This window comes from Phaenicophaeus curvirostris, chromosome 12, assembly GCF_032191515.1.
Source record: "Phaenicophaeus curvirostris isolate KB17595 chromosome 12, BPBGC_Pcur_1.0, whole genome shotgun sequence".
NCBI classification, from domain to species: domain Eukaryota; kingdom Metazoa; phylum Chordata; class Aves; order Cuculiformes; family Cuculidae; genus Phaenicophaeus; species Phaenicophaeus curvirostris.
The window spans coordinates 256,197-268,807 of record NC_091403.1 but is presented as its reverse complement, the minus strand read 5'-3'; the positions used below and the strand labels follow the sequence as shown (position 1 = coordinate 268,807).

The window sequence follows — 12,611 nt, the reverse complement described above, 5'->3', positions numbered from 1 at the left end:
GAGCTGTGCACGAGATTGCATTCCTGAAAAGGTCGGGTTATGGAGAAATTCAGCTTTAACTGTGGAGAAGCCAACACGTGCTAATTTCTTCCAACACACCAGTAAATGTTTTGCAAGTGCTGGTTATGTGGGGAGCGCACTGGGTCTGGGCCATGGCCACATCAATGACTACCGTGAGGTGTGAGGTCCTTACCACAGAATCCCAGGCTGGTGGGGCTGGCAGGGTTCTCTGGAGCTTACCCAGTCCAACCCCTGCTACAGCAGGGTCACGTCCAGCAGCTGCACAGGAGCACGTCCAAGTGGGTTGGGATGTCTCCGGAGAAGGAGACTTCACACCTCCCTGGGCAGCTGGTTCCAGGTCTCTGTTATATGCACAAGAAAAAAGTTTTTCCCCATGTTGTGGTGGGACTTCCTGTGCTCCAGTTTGTGCCCGGTGCCCCTTGTCCTGTTGCTGGGCACCACTGAGCAGAGTCTGGTTCCCTCCTCCTGCCCCCTGCCCATTGGATGTGAATCGGCATTGATGGGATCCCCTCTCCATCTGCTCTTCACCAGGCTAGACAGACCCAGAGCCTCCTCAGTGAGATGCTCCAGCCCCATAATCATGTCCATGGGCTCCGCTGAACTCACTCCAGTCGTTCCTTGTCTTTCTTGAGCTGGAGAGCCCAGAACCAGGCACAGGATTCCAGACGGTGCCTCTCTAGGGGTGAGCAGAGGGAGAGGAGAATCCCCCCTCACCTGCTCTCCACACTCCTCTCCATGCATCCCATGATCTTCTTGGTTGTAAGGGCACAGTGCTGACTCATGTCAGCTTGTTGTCTACCAAGACCGGTCCTTCTCCACAGCACTGCTTTCCAGCTGGTCAGCCCCAACCTGTACTGGTGCATGAGATGATTCCTTTTGAGGTGCAGATCTCTGCACTTGCCTTTGTTGAACTTCATGAAGTGCCCCTCCTTCCAGCTCTCCAGCCTGTCCATGTCTCACTGAATGGCATCACAGCCTTCCAGTGGATCAGCCATTCCTCCCATTTGTGTCATCAGCAAACATGCTGAGGGTATACTCTGTCCCCTCAACCAGGTCACGGATGAAGATGCTGAACAGGACCGGGCCCAGTACTGACATCTGGGAGACACCACTGGCCACAGGCTTCCAACTCAGCTTTGCACCACTGAGCCCAGCCCTCTGAGTTCTGCCACCCACACAGTTCTCAACTAACCTTATTGTTCACTCGTCCAACCCACACTTCCTAAGCTGTGAGGATGTGGTGGGAGACTGTCAAAAGCCTGCCAAGGTAGACAACAGCCACCGCTCTCCATGAATCCATGTTGAACACTCCCAGTAACCTTATTTTTCTCTAGATACTTGGAGATGGCATCCAGAATGAGCTGTTCTGTCACCTTTCCAGGGATGGAGGTGAGGCCGATTGCCCTATAGTTTCCCAGCTGCTCCTTCTTGCCCCTTTTGAAGACTGGAGTGACAGTGGCTTTTCTCCAGTTCTCAGGCACCTGTCCTGTTCTCCATTACCTTTCAAAGTTGATGGAGAGTGGCTTAGTGATAACATCTACCAGCTCCCTCAGCACTTTTGGGTGCATCCCATCAAGGCCCATGGATCTGTGGGTGTCCAGTTCACCTAAATGATCTCCAACACGATCTTCCTCGACCATGGGGCCATCTTCCTTTCTCTGGGCTCTCTCTTTCCTCCCAGAGCTGTATGACTTTTGTTTTCCTTCTAAACTTCTGCTTTTTCCTGTCACTGGAGTTTTAAGAACTCCTCTTTGCTCGAACATCAGGCATTTCCATTGCACAGATGCAATGGTGATGACGGCGGGGGGGAAGGAGAAGCGGCACATCTGAAATGCAAGCAAACCCGTCTCTGATGACAGTTTTGCCCTGTGCAGATGAATGGCGCGCCCTCTGCTTTTTGTCTTTTTTGATGTGGTTTTGAAGAAGTGAGGCACCAGCAAATACTTTCAGTAGCACAGGCAGAACAAAGTCACGCTTATAAACAAGGGGATAAGGCATATTTCCAGTTCCCCGAGGGATTTCTGCTTTCAGGTGTTGTGTTTGCACTCTGAGCTGCTCCCACACCAGTCAGAGGAGTGATTGTGGTGGGGGAGACAGCGTGGTTGTGTGGAAGCTGCTCTCTGCGAGTACCGAGCTTCTGCTGGTGGTGTATCTCGCTGCACGCACAGACGGCCCAGGGGCGTTGCTTGTTTGAAGCACATGGGAACAGCACAGTTGGATTCAAGCCTGCAGCTGAACTGAGGTGGGAAAATGAACATAACAGTGCTTGGCCTAGAGTAGTGAACCAAGGCTGGCTGGGCGCTCTGTCTGTGGAGGGACTGCAGAGCAGGGGGCTGCAAGGGAAAGCCGGAGAGGGGCTCTTGATCAGGGAATGCAGGGATAGGATGAGGGTGACGGCTTTAGGCTGGTTCTAGTGTTGCTGGAAGGTCTGTGGGTCATCGTTCCCCCTGCGTGCTGAGCACCAAAATTGCCTGAAAGTGGTGTACCTCCACGGTTGTGATGGACGCTGCAGGATCTATAGGAGATGGCATTCCCATGGCATTCCCATGGATTTTTGCTGTTTAAAGCATATGGCTGTCTCATGTCTGTGAGCTGGAGCTTCCCTTAGCCCAGTGGCCCCAAACCGAGCATCTTGGTAGGAGTTGGGTCCCTGACAAGGGGAGGAGGAGGTGTCAGTGGGCAACAACATCACCCGTTACTGTAACAGATTGAAGCTTTCCATTACATGTGACTTCCTGATGAATGTTAAAGCCATCTGCTCGGTGCAGGCTGGGAACGCCCCATCCCAAATCCAGAAGCCAGAACTACATGGAGCAACATAGCAGGGAAGATTAATACCATTATGAAGCAAAATGAATAGATGGGGAGCTTCCCTGGATAAGTCCCTCAGGATTTAAAGGTGATGGCTTGTCTGCTTTCATGTTCATGTTGTCTTTAATTTTACTGAGTGCAGCTGGTGCATATAAAGAGCATGGGTGTGCAAGGGAGCACGGGATGCTGTTTACTGGAGAGCTACCCATAATCCTGCCTGCTCATACCCTGCTGCAGACTTTCCCAACAGCCAGTCTGTCCTAAGCGTCACTCTGCTACAGGAACTGGAAAGCACACGCGTAGTGGAGCCAGGCAGAGGGGAGCACTGGTAACTCGCAGTACAGCTCACTCTTCAATTGTAGAGCTTCATGGTCCCTTGAGGAGAGCCTGGTTTGTGATGAGGAGCAAAGGCAGCCAGCACTCCCTGCATCAAACAATGAGGAGCTTTGTGTGAGGGAGGCTGCCCTACTCAAAGGATGGAGTAGAGTAGGTCAGAAAGGCAGCAGAGCTGTCAGGATGAGGGGACAGATCATAGAATCACAGATTGGTTTGGGTTGGAAATCGGGTACTAGGGCAGCCTGAGCATCCTTCACAGTGATGTCTGTTCCAGGAGTGTTTGCTGTCAGCCATGAGCAGCGTGAGGAAGGGGAATGGGGAGGGATTGCTCAGATTGCCAAGCAGAGGGAGTGGAGAACCTTAAGTGATATGATAATTGGCAGCTTCAGCACACCCAGAGAGATGCTCCTTGACATGTGTAGCTGTGCATTTCTGGCATGGATTACTGAGGAGGCCAGGGGCTTGGTTCAAACCCCAGATGGGTTCCTGGAGGAAAAGCTCATCTCCAGCTGTAGTGCGCGTGGGTGCCGGCTCCATTGTGGAGCCGCGGTGAGCTGGCAGCTGCCCACGCGCTTGCTTGGTTATGCTCATCTTAGGCTCTTGCCCTTCATCCTTGCCAGCACCAGCATCGGATCAGACACTGCTCTGTGTTTTGGGGTCCCAGACAGAGATTGTTCTTAAAGTGTATTTTTTAACATCACTCTACCATATTGCAGCTCAATTATCGCCTCACTGGATTGAAGGCATTGCCTTTGTGCCACTGATGTGCAGAGGCGGTTCATAAACACTGCTTCCTTGTTGCAGAGAAGGAAATAAAAGTTGTGTGTGGTGCAAAGGTTGTTTTCCTAAGCCACCTTGCAGCAGCCTATACTCCATAATATGATGAAGCCAGTGCAGCTCCCTATAGGTCATGAGATAAAGTAATTCACTGTGGAGCAGACTGAAGATGTTCCTGAAAGAAATTCTGCTCAGAGCCTCCATTTGTTGTTCCCCAGTCTTTTATGGCGTGATGTGAGTAATAAAACCTGATGTGTCTGGGAGGCCTCTTCACACGCTGTGTCAGACAGAAGTGCTGCCATAAACCTTGGTTACTTTATGCTGGGCGTGAGGTGGGGTCTGCCTGCCCCGTGCTGTGATGATGATGATTGTTCTGAGCTTACGCTTTGTACAAGGCATGGACTTCAGCAGGGAGCCAGAACAGACATCGGTGCCATCAGTGACACTCCGTGTTGTCTCATCAAGTATTGAACGCAGAACTAAAAGCATTTTTCTTTTTCCTTTGCAGGTAAAAATCTCTACACCAACGAGTATGTGGCCATCAAACTGGTGAGTCAGGGATTCAGGGGTCCTTGATGACTTGTACTAATGTTGACAATAAGCAACATCCTGCTTTGGGCTGAATGCTGAGCTTGCCCTCAGCTGGTGTAGCCCCTCTCCATGGAAGCTATCTAACAATAGCTTCCATGTTTTACACACCTAGACCAGCGAGTGGTCCCAGTAGAAAACCTTCTTTGGAAGCCTGCTTTCGGGCTTGAAGGCACGGGGGTCAGCAGTGGTGTGATGTGGGGGCCTGGAGGATGGGGCACAGTCTGACTCGCAGCTCTGCCAGGTAGATACAGCCACAGCCCTGTAGTTTGGGTTTATGCCTTAACTTTTCCTGCCTGTAAAAGAAGACTTTCATTGGTCTGCTGGGATTCCAGATTTGGGGTCTTTGGCTGAGGGGCTCTTTTCTCATCTGTAGGCTCTTTAATCACAAAGCCAAACCCTAGAATCTGAAGTTAAAGCTATTACGCAGATTTGATATTAGCAGCAAACACGCCTGTTTGCCAGGTGAGGGTGTCTGACACAATGAGAGGTGTCATTCAGATTCATGGAATCACTGAGGTTGGAAAAACCTTCTCAGCTCATTCAGCCCAACCGTCAGCCCAGCCCTCGCCCCTGCCTCACAACCCCGTAGCGACTGAACCCTGTTCCCAAGTGCCCCAGCTACACGTTTCATGAACCCTTCTGAGGACGAGGACTCCACCTCTGCCCTGGGCAGCCTCTGCCAGGACTTTACCAGACTGCGAGGGAAGAAATGTTTTTCACTATCCAATCTCACCCTCCCCTGGCACAACTTGAGGCCATTTCCTCTCATCCCATCCCTTGTTCCCTGGGAGCAGAGCCCAGCACCCACCTCATCACAGCCTCCTTTCCAGGAGCTGCAGAGAGGAATGAGGTCTTCCCTCACCTCCAGGCTAAACATGCCCAGGGCTCTCAGCCGCTCACACAACCCCTGTTCTCCAGACCCTTCCCAGCTCTGTTGCTCTGGTTTATTGCAGGATTTTGTTATAGACCACAGGAGGTGAAGATGGACTCGTGTGTTGATTCTGATCACATCCAAGTGCCACAGATTGTCTCACTCCAGCGTTCTCCTTGTGTGATGCACAGGAGATGAAAAATAATTAGGGCTTTGCAGGAGGGACTTGTTTTCAAGGCTGTTGGCAAATGTCAGAAGATATTCCCTAAAATAAATAAATAAATAAATGCCTGCAGTGAAGCTGAGGATGTCCTCGTTACAGATCCACATCGGGAGGGAGGATCCATGCTGGCAAGGCAGCTCGCTTATAGGCAGATTGGACAATAGAAAATGCTTGGTGTCTGCAGACAAGGTGTTTAATGGAATCAATAACACCTCTAATCTTTGAAAGCAAATCAGAACTCAAGATTAGAGCGTTGGAAGGCATAAGAAAGTAATAATAGAGGGAAAACACAGCTGCATTGTCTAAAGGATGCTAGTTTCTCTCCAATCAGTGCCTGCAGTTGCTATCCCAGAAACTTGAACCTTTCAGCAGCTGTGTGGCTTCAGCATTATCACTGCCTTCACCTTTACCTTGTTTTTCAGTAGCATTCCTTCTTCCTTCTCTCCCCGCAAGAAAATCTGAGTGCTAAAGCCGTCACTCTACAGCACACTCTGCTTCTGTTTGCCCTGTTGCAATTCCCATCTGGAGGACTGGAATTGCCGTCTGGTGGCCATCCAGGCATTCAGGTGCTGACTCTGTTTCTGACAAGATTAATGAGGGCACAGTAGAGGACATGTGGTGGTTCTGGTCTCCTAAATTTAGACCGTATTCCCCAGGAGTAAGAACTGCTCAGCTTCCTCAGCAGCAAATATTTTTTCCTTCTGCCTGGACTTAACTGTAATTTTTTTATCCTTCCAATGGTTTGTAGGCTCTGGGTAGAGTACCTGCATTCAGGGCACTGGGAGCAACATCTTCTCTTTTATCTGCATCACTGGCCAAGTTAAAACTGCTCCAAGTCCTTCTGGCTGTGTGAGATTGTCTTCTACAACTAAAGCCTTGCTTGCCCCACGCTGTTAAAGCTGGAAATGTGGAGAATTGGGTGATGGGCACCACAGATCTGATCAGAAATTCAGTGCTAATATCCCATGGTTTCTCTTTCAGAGTGAGGACTGGGCTGCATCTTTGAATATTGCCGGTAGTGGGACAGGTAGTACCTGTCTTCTGACTTTAGTGGGGTCACCATGTATTAACAGCTCCTCATCGTGCTCTCCAGCTGAACATTGGTTAAAGGCATCGGGTTCATGAAGGAGTCTTCTGAAACACCTCAGTGGTGTTGACTGTTTTAATCTTCTGCAGGTTTACAATGCTGAGTTGTACACTGCAGGAGTTCCTTCCCTGCGTGAAATCAGTCCTTGAGAATCCAGGTGCGGCCTGAGCAGAGGAACTGCCAGGCTGCGCCGCACACCTTGCAGTGATCCTATTAGTTTGAGCTGTGAAATTTGTACATTGAGCAGTAGCAAGTGGGTGATTTTCCCTACAAATGCAACATCTGCTGGCATCCGTAAGCCCTTGGCCTACAGGACAGCCGTCTGTTCTGGTGTGATCTTGGATGCTGCCATGACTCTGCCAAGCACTCAGAGCTCCAGCTTCAGCAGCTTCTGAGGCAGAGGTGGTTTGGGCTTACTTTCCCCGATTTTGTCAGAAGCAGCCTCATGTCCTGAGATTTTCATCCTTCTGCCTGTATCCAGGTGGTTTGTTTGGATGAATGAACTGTTCCCTGAACAGGCCGAGTTCCCGTTGCCCTGAATTCCATGGCTGTGCGGGTGTCTAGGCTGGATGGGGCTTGGAGCCCCCTGATCCAGTGGGAGTTGTCCCTGCCCATGGCAGGGGGTGGAACTGGATGGGCTTTGAGATCCCTTCCTACACAAACCTTTCCATGATTCCACAGCGTCTCCCTTAAGCCACCATCAACAATTACCTCCATTTAAATGCAATTCCTAGAACGAACTTGCTTTTGCGTCTTTATGTTTGCCCTCAGCATCTGTGCTCTTCCAGCTCTTCTGCCGGATACCTGGCTGCCACATGGGGCTGTAGGTTTGTACGGCTGCGGTTTGGCTAAAACACAGATGCAGGGCTCAACATTTCCCAGAAACACAGGCTGATGACCCACAAAACCAGCCACAGTCCACACAGTGAATTTGGGGCTTGGTCTTTTGCAGCCTCAACTTTCCTGCTGCTGGTGGCCAGAGTCACTCATCAAGGACCAGGGGCTTTGCTGAGCGATTCCTTTCACTGCCGTATTGCAATGGTGTTTAAATGAGGAGGTGATTTCTCCTCCAGAGCGTGTATGGCAGTCATCCCATGTTTGCTCTTCACGTGTGTCAATGGCATCTGTTGTGAGGGGTTCACCTTGAAGCCTTACGTACAGCTTTGGATCTCCAGGTGTAGGACAGAACTTTCTTCCACCAAACTGTTTTTAACCAAATGTTTCTTTCTGTTGCAGGAACCAATAAAATCCCGTGCTCCCCAGCTTCACTTGGAGTACAGGTTTTATAAACAACTCGGAAGTGCGGGTAAGTGGCCCTGCCCTGAGCTTATAAAGGCTGGCATTTCTTCATTAAATCAGATGTCGCCATCCTGTTTGTTGTGTCACCGACTGGAACATGCTGATCTGGGCTGTTTCTTGCAACCTCACACAAGTTTTGAGGGAGATTTAGGCAGAATAGCGTCACAGTGATGCTGGGCAATGATGTGGACCCAGGAACCAGCATTAGTGAGGGTTGACTGATGTGGGAAATAACCACATAAATGTGTTGGTAAAACAGGGACCTTTGCTGGAGGAGAAGGTATTTGCATGGGGATATCACAGTTCAAACAGGGGTTGAAAAGTCTTAAAATCTAGGAAACTGTGTGAGAAGCCTAGAGCTTTTTTTAAGTAACCTGTAATGCTGTTGTCATTTCTATTCACTAAATCATGGGTGTCCCAAAGCACACGGGCACAGGATCCACTGCGTGACAGCAAAGGAGAGGGGAATATTGTGGGAGTAGCCATCTGTGGTTTGGGTTTGGGGTTTATTTCTCAGTTTCCCTCACACAGGTCTTGTGTCTAACAGTGCCTGGGTTTTTCTTCCCTGAATTTATAGTTCCCTGAATTTATCAGCTTTTTAAACCGGTAAGGACTAGTATTGTGTGCTGTTTCCATGCCAAAGGCTTCCACAGCCCAGACTGCCCACTGCAGGAGGAAGTCTCTCAGGAACAAGACCTCCCCTGCTCCATGGTCGTGTATCAGCCCCTGGGTTTAGCAGCTTCTCTGCGTGACTGTGATTGTTTTACACTTTCTTATTCCACTTTTCCTGTTTTCCCTGGTGTCCTCTCAATCCCCAAGATACTAATTGAACAGAATGAAGGATAGATCTGCTCTGAGCCCCATAATATGCCGAGCCTGAGTGGTTGTCTTGCATTTTTCCTTTCTGTTTGTTCCAATTAATTTTTCTGATTGGTTTCCTTGATTTTGTGTGGCATATCCTGTGGGGATCAGGTGGTGTTACACTCTGCTGTGTGGCTTCTTTGCTCCTGATAGGATGCAGAATCTGGGATGTGGGAGCCACATATGCAGTCACTATTGGAAACAGTAAAATATGTATTTTTTTAAAGAGGACTTGTCCACTGCCATCAGGTGCTCCATGATGAGTGGTTTGTGTTTTGCTGGTAGCACTTGGTACTGCGCACAGAGCTCCTGGCAGGTCAGTGTCGTTACTGAGTTCCATTTGCTGTGCTTGTAAGACTTGGGGCGTTTCTGCTGAAGCCTGTGAGGTAAATAAACCAAACAAGGGTTCATGGGATGAGGCACTCGCTTCTGCTTTTTGCTCCCAATGTGAGTTCTGTTGGTGCTCGCTACCTCTGTGATACCTCGGCGTGTGTATCTCATGAGACAGGGATGAATCTGCTTGTTCTGCACCCATCAGCTTTTTGCCACTCTCCAGAGACTTCATTGAGGAATTTGCAAACTGATCAGATGTTGGGACTTGGCTTTACTTTGGTTGGATTAAGTATTTGTAATGGGTTTTCTCCTATTTGCAATGAATCAAAACATTTCATTCTACACCACCCATTCCCACAGGGCGTTTGTGCCCTCTCCAATGCTGTGCATGCTCATGGAAGTACTTCTGAGTATGCTGCTGTCAGGCATGGACCTCTTGCCTACAGGAGCTCTCCTCCCTCCATCATGCAGGGAGCTGACTGTCGTCTTAAGCCTTTTCAGCCAGTATTTGTCGAGAGACTGTTGAGAATCCTCATGAACAACATGACTTTTATTCCTATCTCCATGTGGTCCCATGGGCATCCCAACCCCAGCTCCCATAATTTGTTGATGCCATTGGAAGCTTTTGTGCTAAAACAACTGGAAGCAGGCCAGGAGCTCGATGCGAGTCGCATCTCTGGCCTCTCCATGAAACTTGGAAGCTGAACAACGTAAATTTTGGTGGAGTCAAACTGACGGGACAGGGAGCCTAAATTTCATGTCTGTGTGCCACGTTGAGAGTTAGGGGAGGACTGACTGTCTGTACAGATGGATGGGTGCTAAATCTGTGCCGGTGTTGGGGGAATGGATGGATCTGTTCTCAGGGATGGTGCTGATGCCAGGCTCCCCTTAACAGTTCCTGCTTAGGAACCTCAGCTGCTCAAACAGCTTTGAACCTCCCGCAAGCAGGACTGGTTGTCTGGAATTATCGCAGCCTCGCCAAGTTAAGACAAGAGGTGTCCAAGCCCATGGTGCATGTGATTCAGAGAACAACAGTGGTGTTGCGCGTGCCATGCTGTTCAATAAATCAGCCGATTAATCTTGCCAAATAACGGCGCTGACTGCAAACCTCCCACTGCTCGCCTAAAAAGTCAGACCAGGGAAGGCGTCACTGTAGCACCGCAGTAGCAGTGTGCTCCTCTCGTTAGCGCAACTGCGGCGTTTGACTGCCTGTGCGACCAGATGGTCTCAGCAAGCAGCACCGTCGTGAGAAGTCAGAACTGTCATCACCTGCAGAACTGGGAGAAAAATGGGGGTTTTCCTAATAAGAATAATTTTCATGGTTATTTCTTTTTTGCCTGGACCTATAAGTATTAAGTATATTCCTATTGGAGACGAAAACTTAGGTTGGAAGGGGCCGGCTTGCTGTGGATTGCGTGGGAACCTTCTTGTAGATTATCTTTGTGTGTGTTGAAAGAGGAATTTTATATCTGTCATCTCTGGGATGTGACCAGCTGCATCCACGTGAAGTTGGGGCTGGCAGGCTGGCATACCCGAACCTGAAGGGAGGTGCTTTGTGGCAGTCAGCCTTCTGAGAGAATGGTCTTGAATGCTAAAGACTGTGAGAAGCTTGGTCCTGACTTGCTTGCAGTGCACCAGATCAAGAAGCACAGCCTCCTTGAACTGAGGAGCTTAAAGGTTTTGTGGTGTAAACCCCTGCAGAAGCCCAACTGGTGGTGGTGAGGAGACGTGAAGCACTCGATTGCTTTAGGACAAGGGCTGCTTCTGGAGAGGAACCTGCAGCTGGCTCTGCAGTGCTGGCTTTGGAGCTGGATCCTGCAGTAGATTGCACTACAAAACCCAAAACTTTGGAGCAGTCCTGCTGCTCAGTGTCTGCAGTGTGTTGGTTCCCCGCTTCATGCATTGCCAGCAGCACAAACCAGTGAAATGAGTCTTTATTTGTTAAGCTCTTTGTTCTGGTCCTGTGTTTTCCTTGGTGTGGTTAAACAGAGCAGCAAATAGAATCATGGAATGGTTTGGGTTGGAAGGTACCTCCAAGCCCATCCAGTCCCACCCCCTGCCATGGGCAGAGACACCTCCCACTGGATCAGGGGATCCAAGCCCCATCCAACCTGGCCTTGAACACCTCCAGGGATGGGCAACTCAATAAGCCATGGCTCCATCAGAAGTTAATTCCCAGGATGAGCTTCTATTTAAGACATTGCCACGTGAACTGAGGGAGCGGTGCCGCTGTGCGATAGCTGCCTTTTCTTTCACAGCTGCTCCACGGCTTCCTGTGCTGCACACTCCCTAGGCATCAGTGTTTAGAGACTTTCTGACAAGGCACTGGTGTTGCATCCATTACCTCCCCTCAGTACCAGCTCCTTCATCTGCCTCATGATTCAGTCAGCTAGGATTAGCTGAGAAGACTGGATCTCTTGTGTCTCCTACATCTGAAGAGACATTTCACACCAGATTAGGATATCCCAGAGCAGTGGAATGTTTGGTAAAGGAATCCTGAACTGCATGAACAGCTCATTGTGGTGCTCTTTGAATAGCTCAGCACTATCAAATTGGTTCAGCAGCAGCTGACTGGGGTGGTCCTGGGTCAACAGAACCAACTGAAGACCACCTCTGATGGGCTTCTGCAGGAAACAATGCCATCTCTGATGTCTCAGTGCCTCCCTGCAGTAAGAGAAACTAATGGCTCCCCTTTAATTTCCTACCTTGCACTTTGAAGCTGAAAGGGGGGAGTTGGAGGTGAGATCTTAGGGAGAAATGTTTTGCTGTGAGGGTGGGGAGGCCTTGACCCACGTTACCCAGAGCAGTGATGGTTGCCCCATCCCTGGAGGGGTTCAAGGTCAGGTTGGATGGAGCTTGGAGCCCCTGATCCCGTGGGAGGTGTCCCTGCCCATGGCAGGAGGTAGAACTGGGTAGGCTTTGAGGTCCCTTCCAGATCAAAGCATTCTATGATTTTTCAATGGAGGGATGTTTGCTTATAGAAACGGGTTTTCATGATCCTTCCTTGAACTTTATCTACCCCCTAGCAGGAGAGGCAAGGCCCTGCTGTACAGGGACCATCTGCTGGCTGCTTCTGTCTCGCTGAGGCATTAAATATTTAAAACCTAAAATAATGGATGGCTACCAGACCTTAATGGAGGGAGGGAAACAAAGAAAGCAAGCAGCAGGCAGGGAGTCAGAGACCTGATGGTCGGTCCATGGGGTGTCAGGAGAGGACGAGTGCTCCTTCAGTTTTTAGGCAGTCGGGGATACGATCCATTTGCTGACCGAGATACTTGGAGTAGTTTTAACAGTGTCTTTGCTAACTCGTTGTGTGACTCTGCCTTCAGTCCTGTAAAGTGCCCATGTCATCCCAAGCTGCTCCATGGGTGCTCTTTGCTGAACAGGCCACGTGAGCATGC

The 12,611-nt window shown here is 49.8% G+C and overlaps 2 protein-coding genes across 7 annotated transcripts in view; both read left to right on the top strand.

The window, feature by feature from the left end:
• PPIB (peptidylprolyl isomerase B) overlaps window positions 1-12,611 on the top strand; it is a 151,295-nt gene that overhangs the window by 100,682 nt on the left and 38,002 nt on the right. The gene's annotated exons all lie outside the window — the stretch shown is intronic.
• CSNK1G1 (casein kinase 1 gamma 1) overlaps window positions 1-12,611 on the top strand; it is a 75,186-nt gene that overhangs the window by 28,141 nt on the left and 34,434 nt on the right. For 4 of the 5 annotated variants that reach the window (XR_011338320.1, XR_011338321.1, XM_069867202.1 and 1 more), the window contains exons 4-5: window positions 4,454-4,494; window positions 7,954-8,023. Coding sequence is in view for 2 of the 5 variants with exons in the window: in XM_069867202.1 (XP_069723303.1) it covers window positions 4,454-4,494; window positions 7,954-8,023 (111 nt within the window). In the remaining 3 variants the exon portion in view is untranslated. Of the gene's footprint in view, window positions 1-2,843; window positions 2,921-4,453; window positions 4,495-7,953; window positions 8,024-12,611 lie in introns of those variants that run through there. The other variant, XM_069867204.1, reaches the window with a different exon arrangement.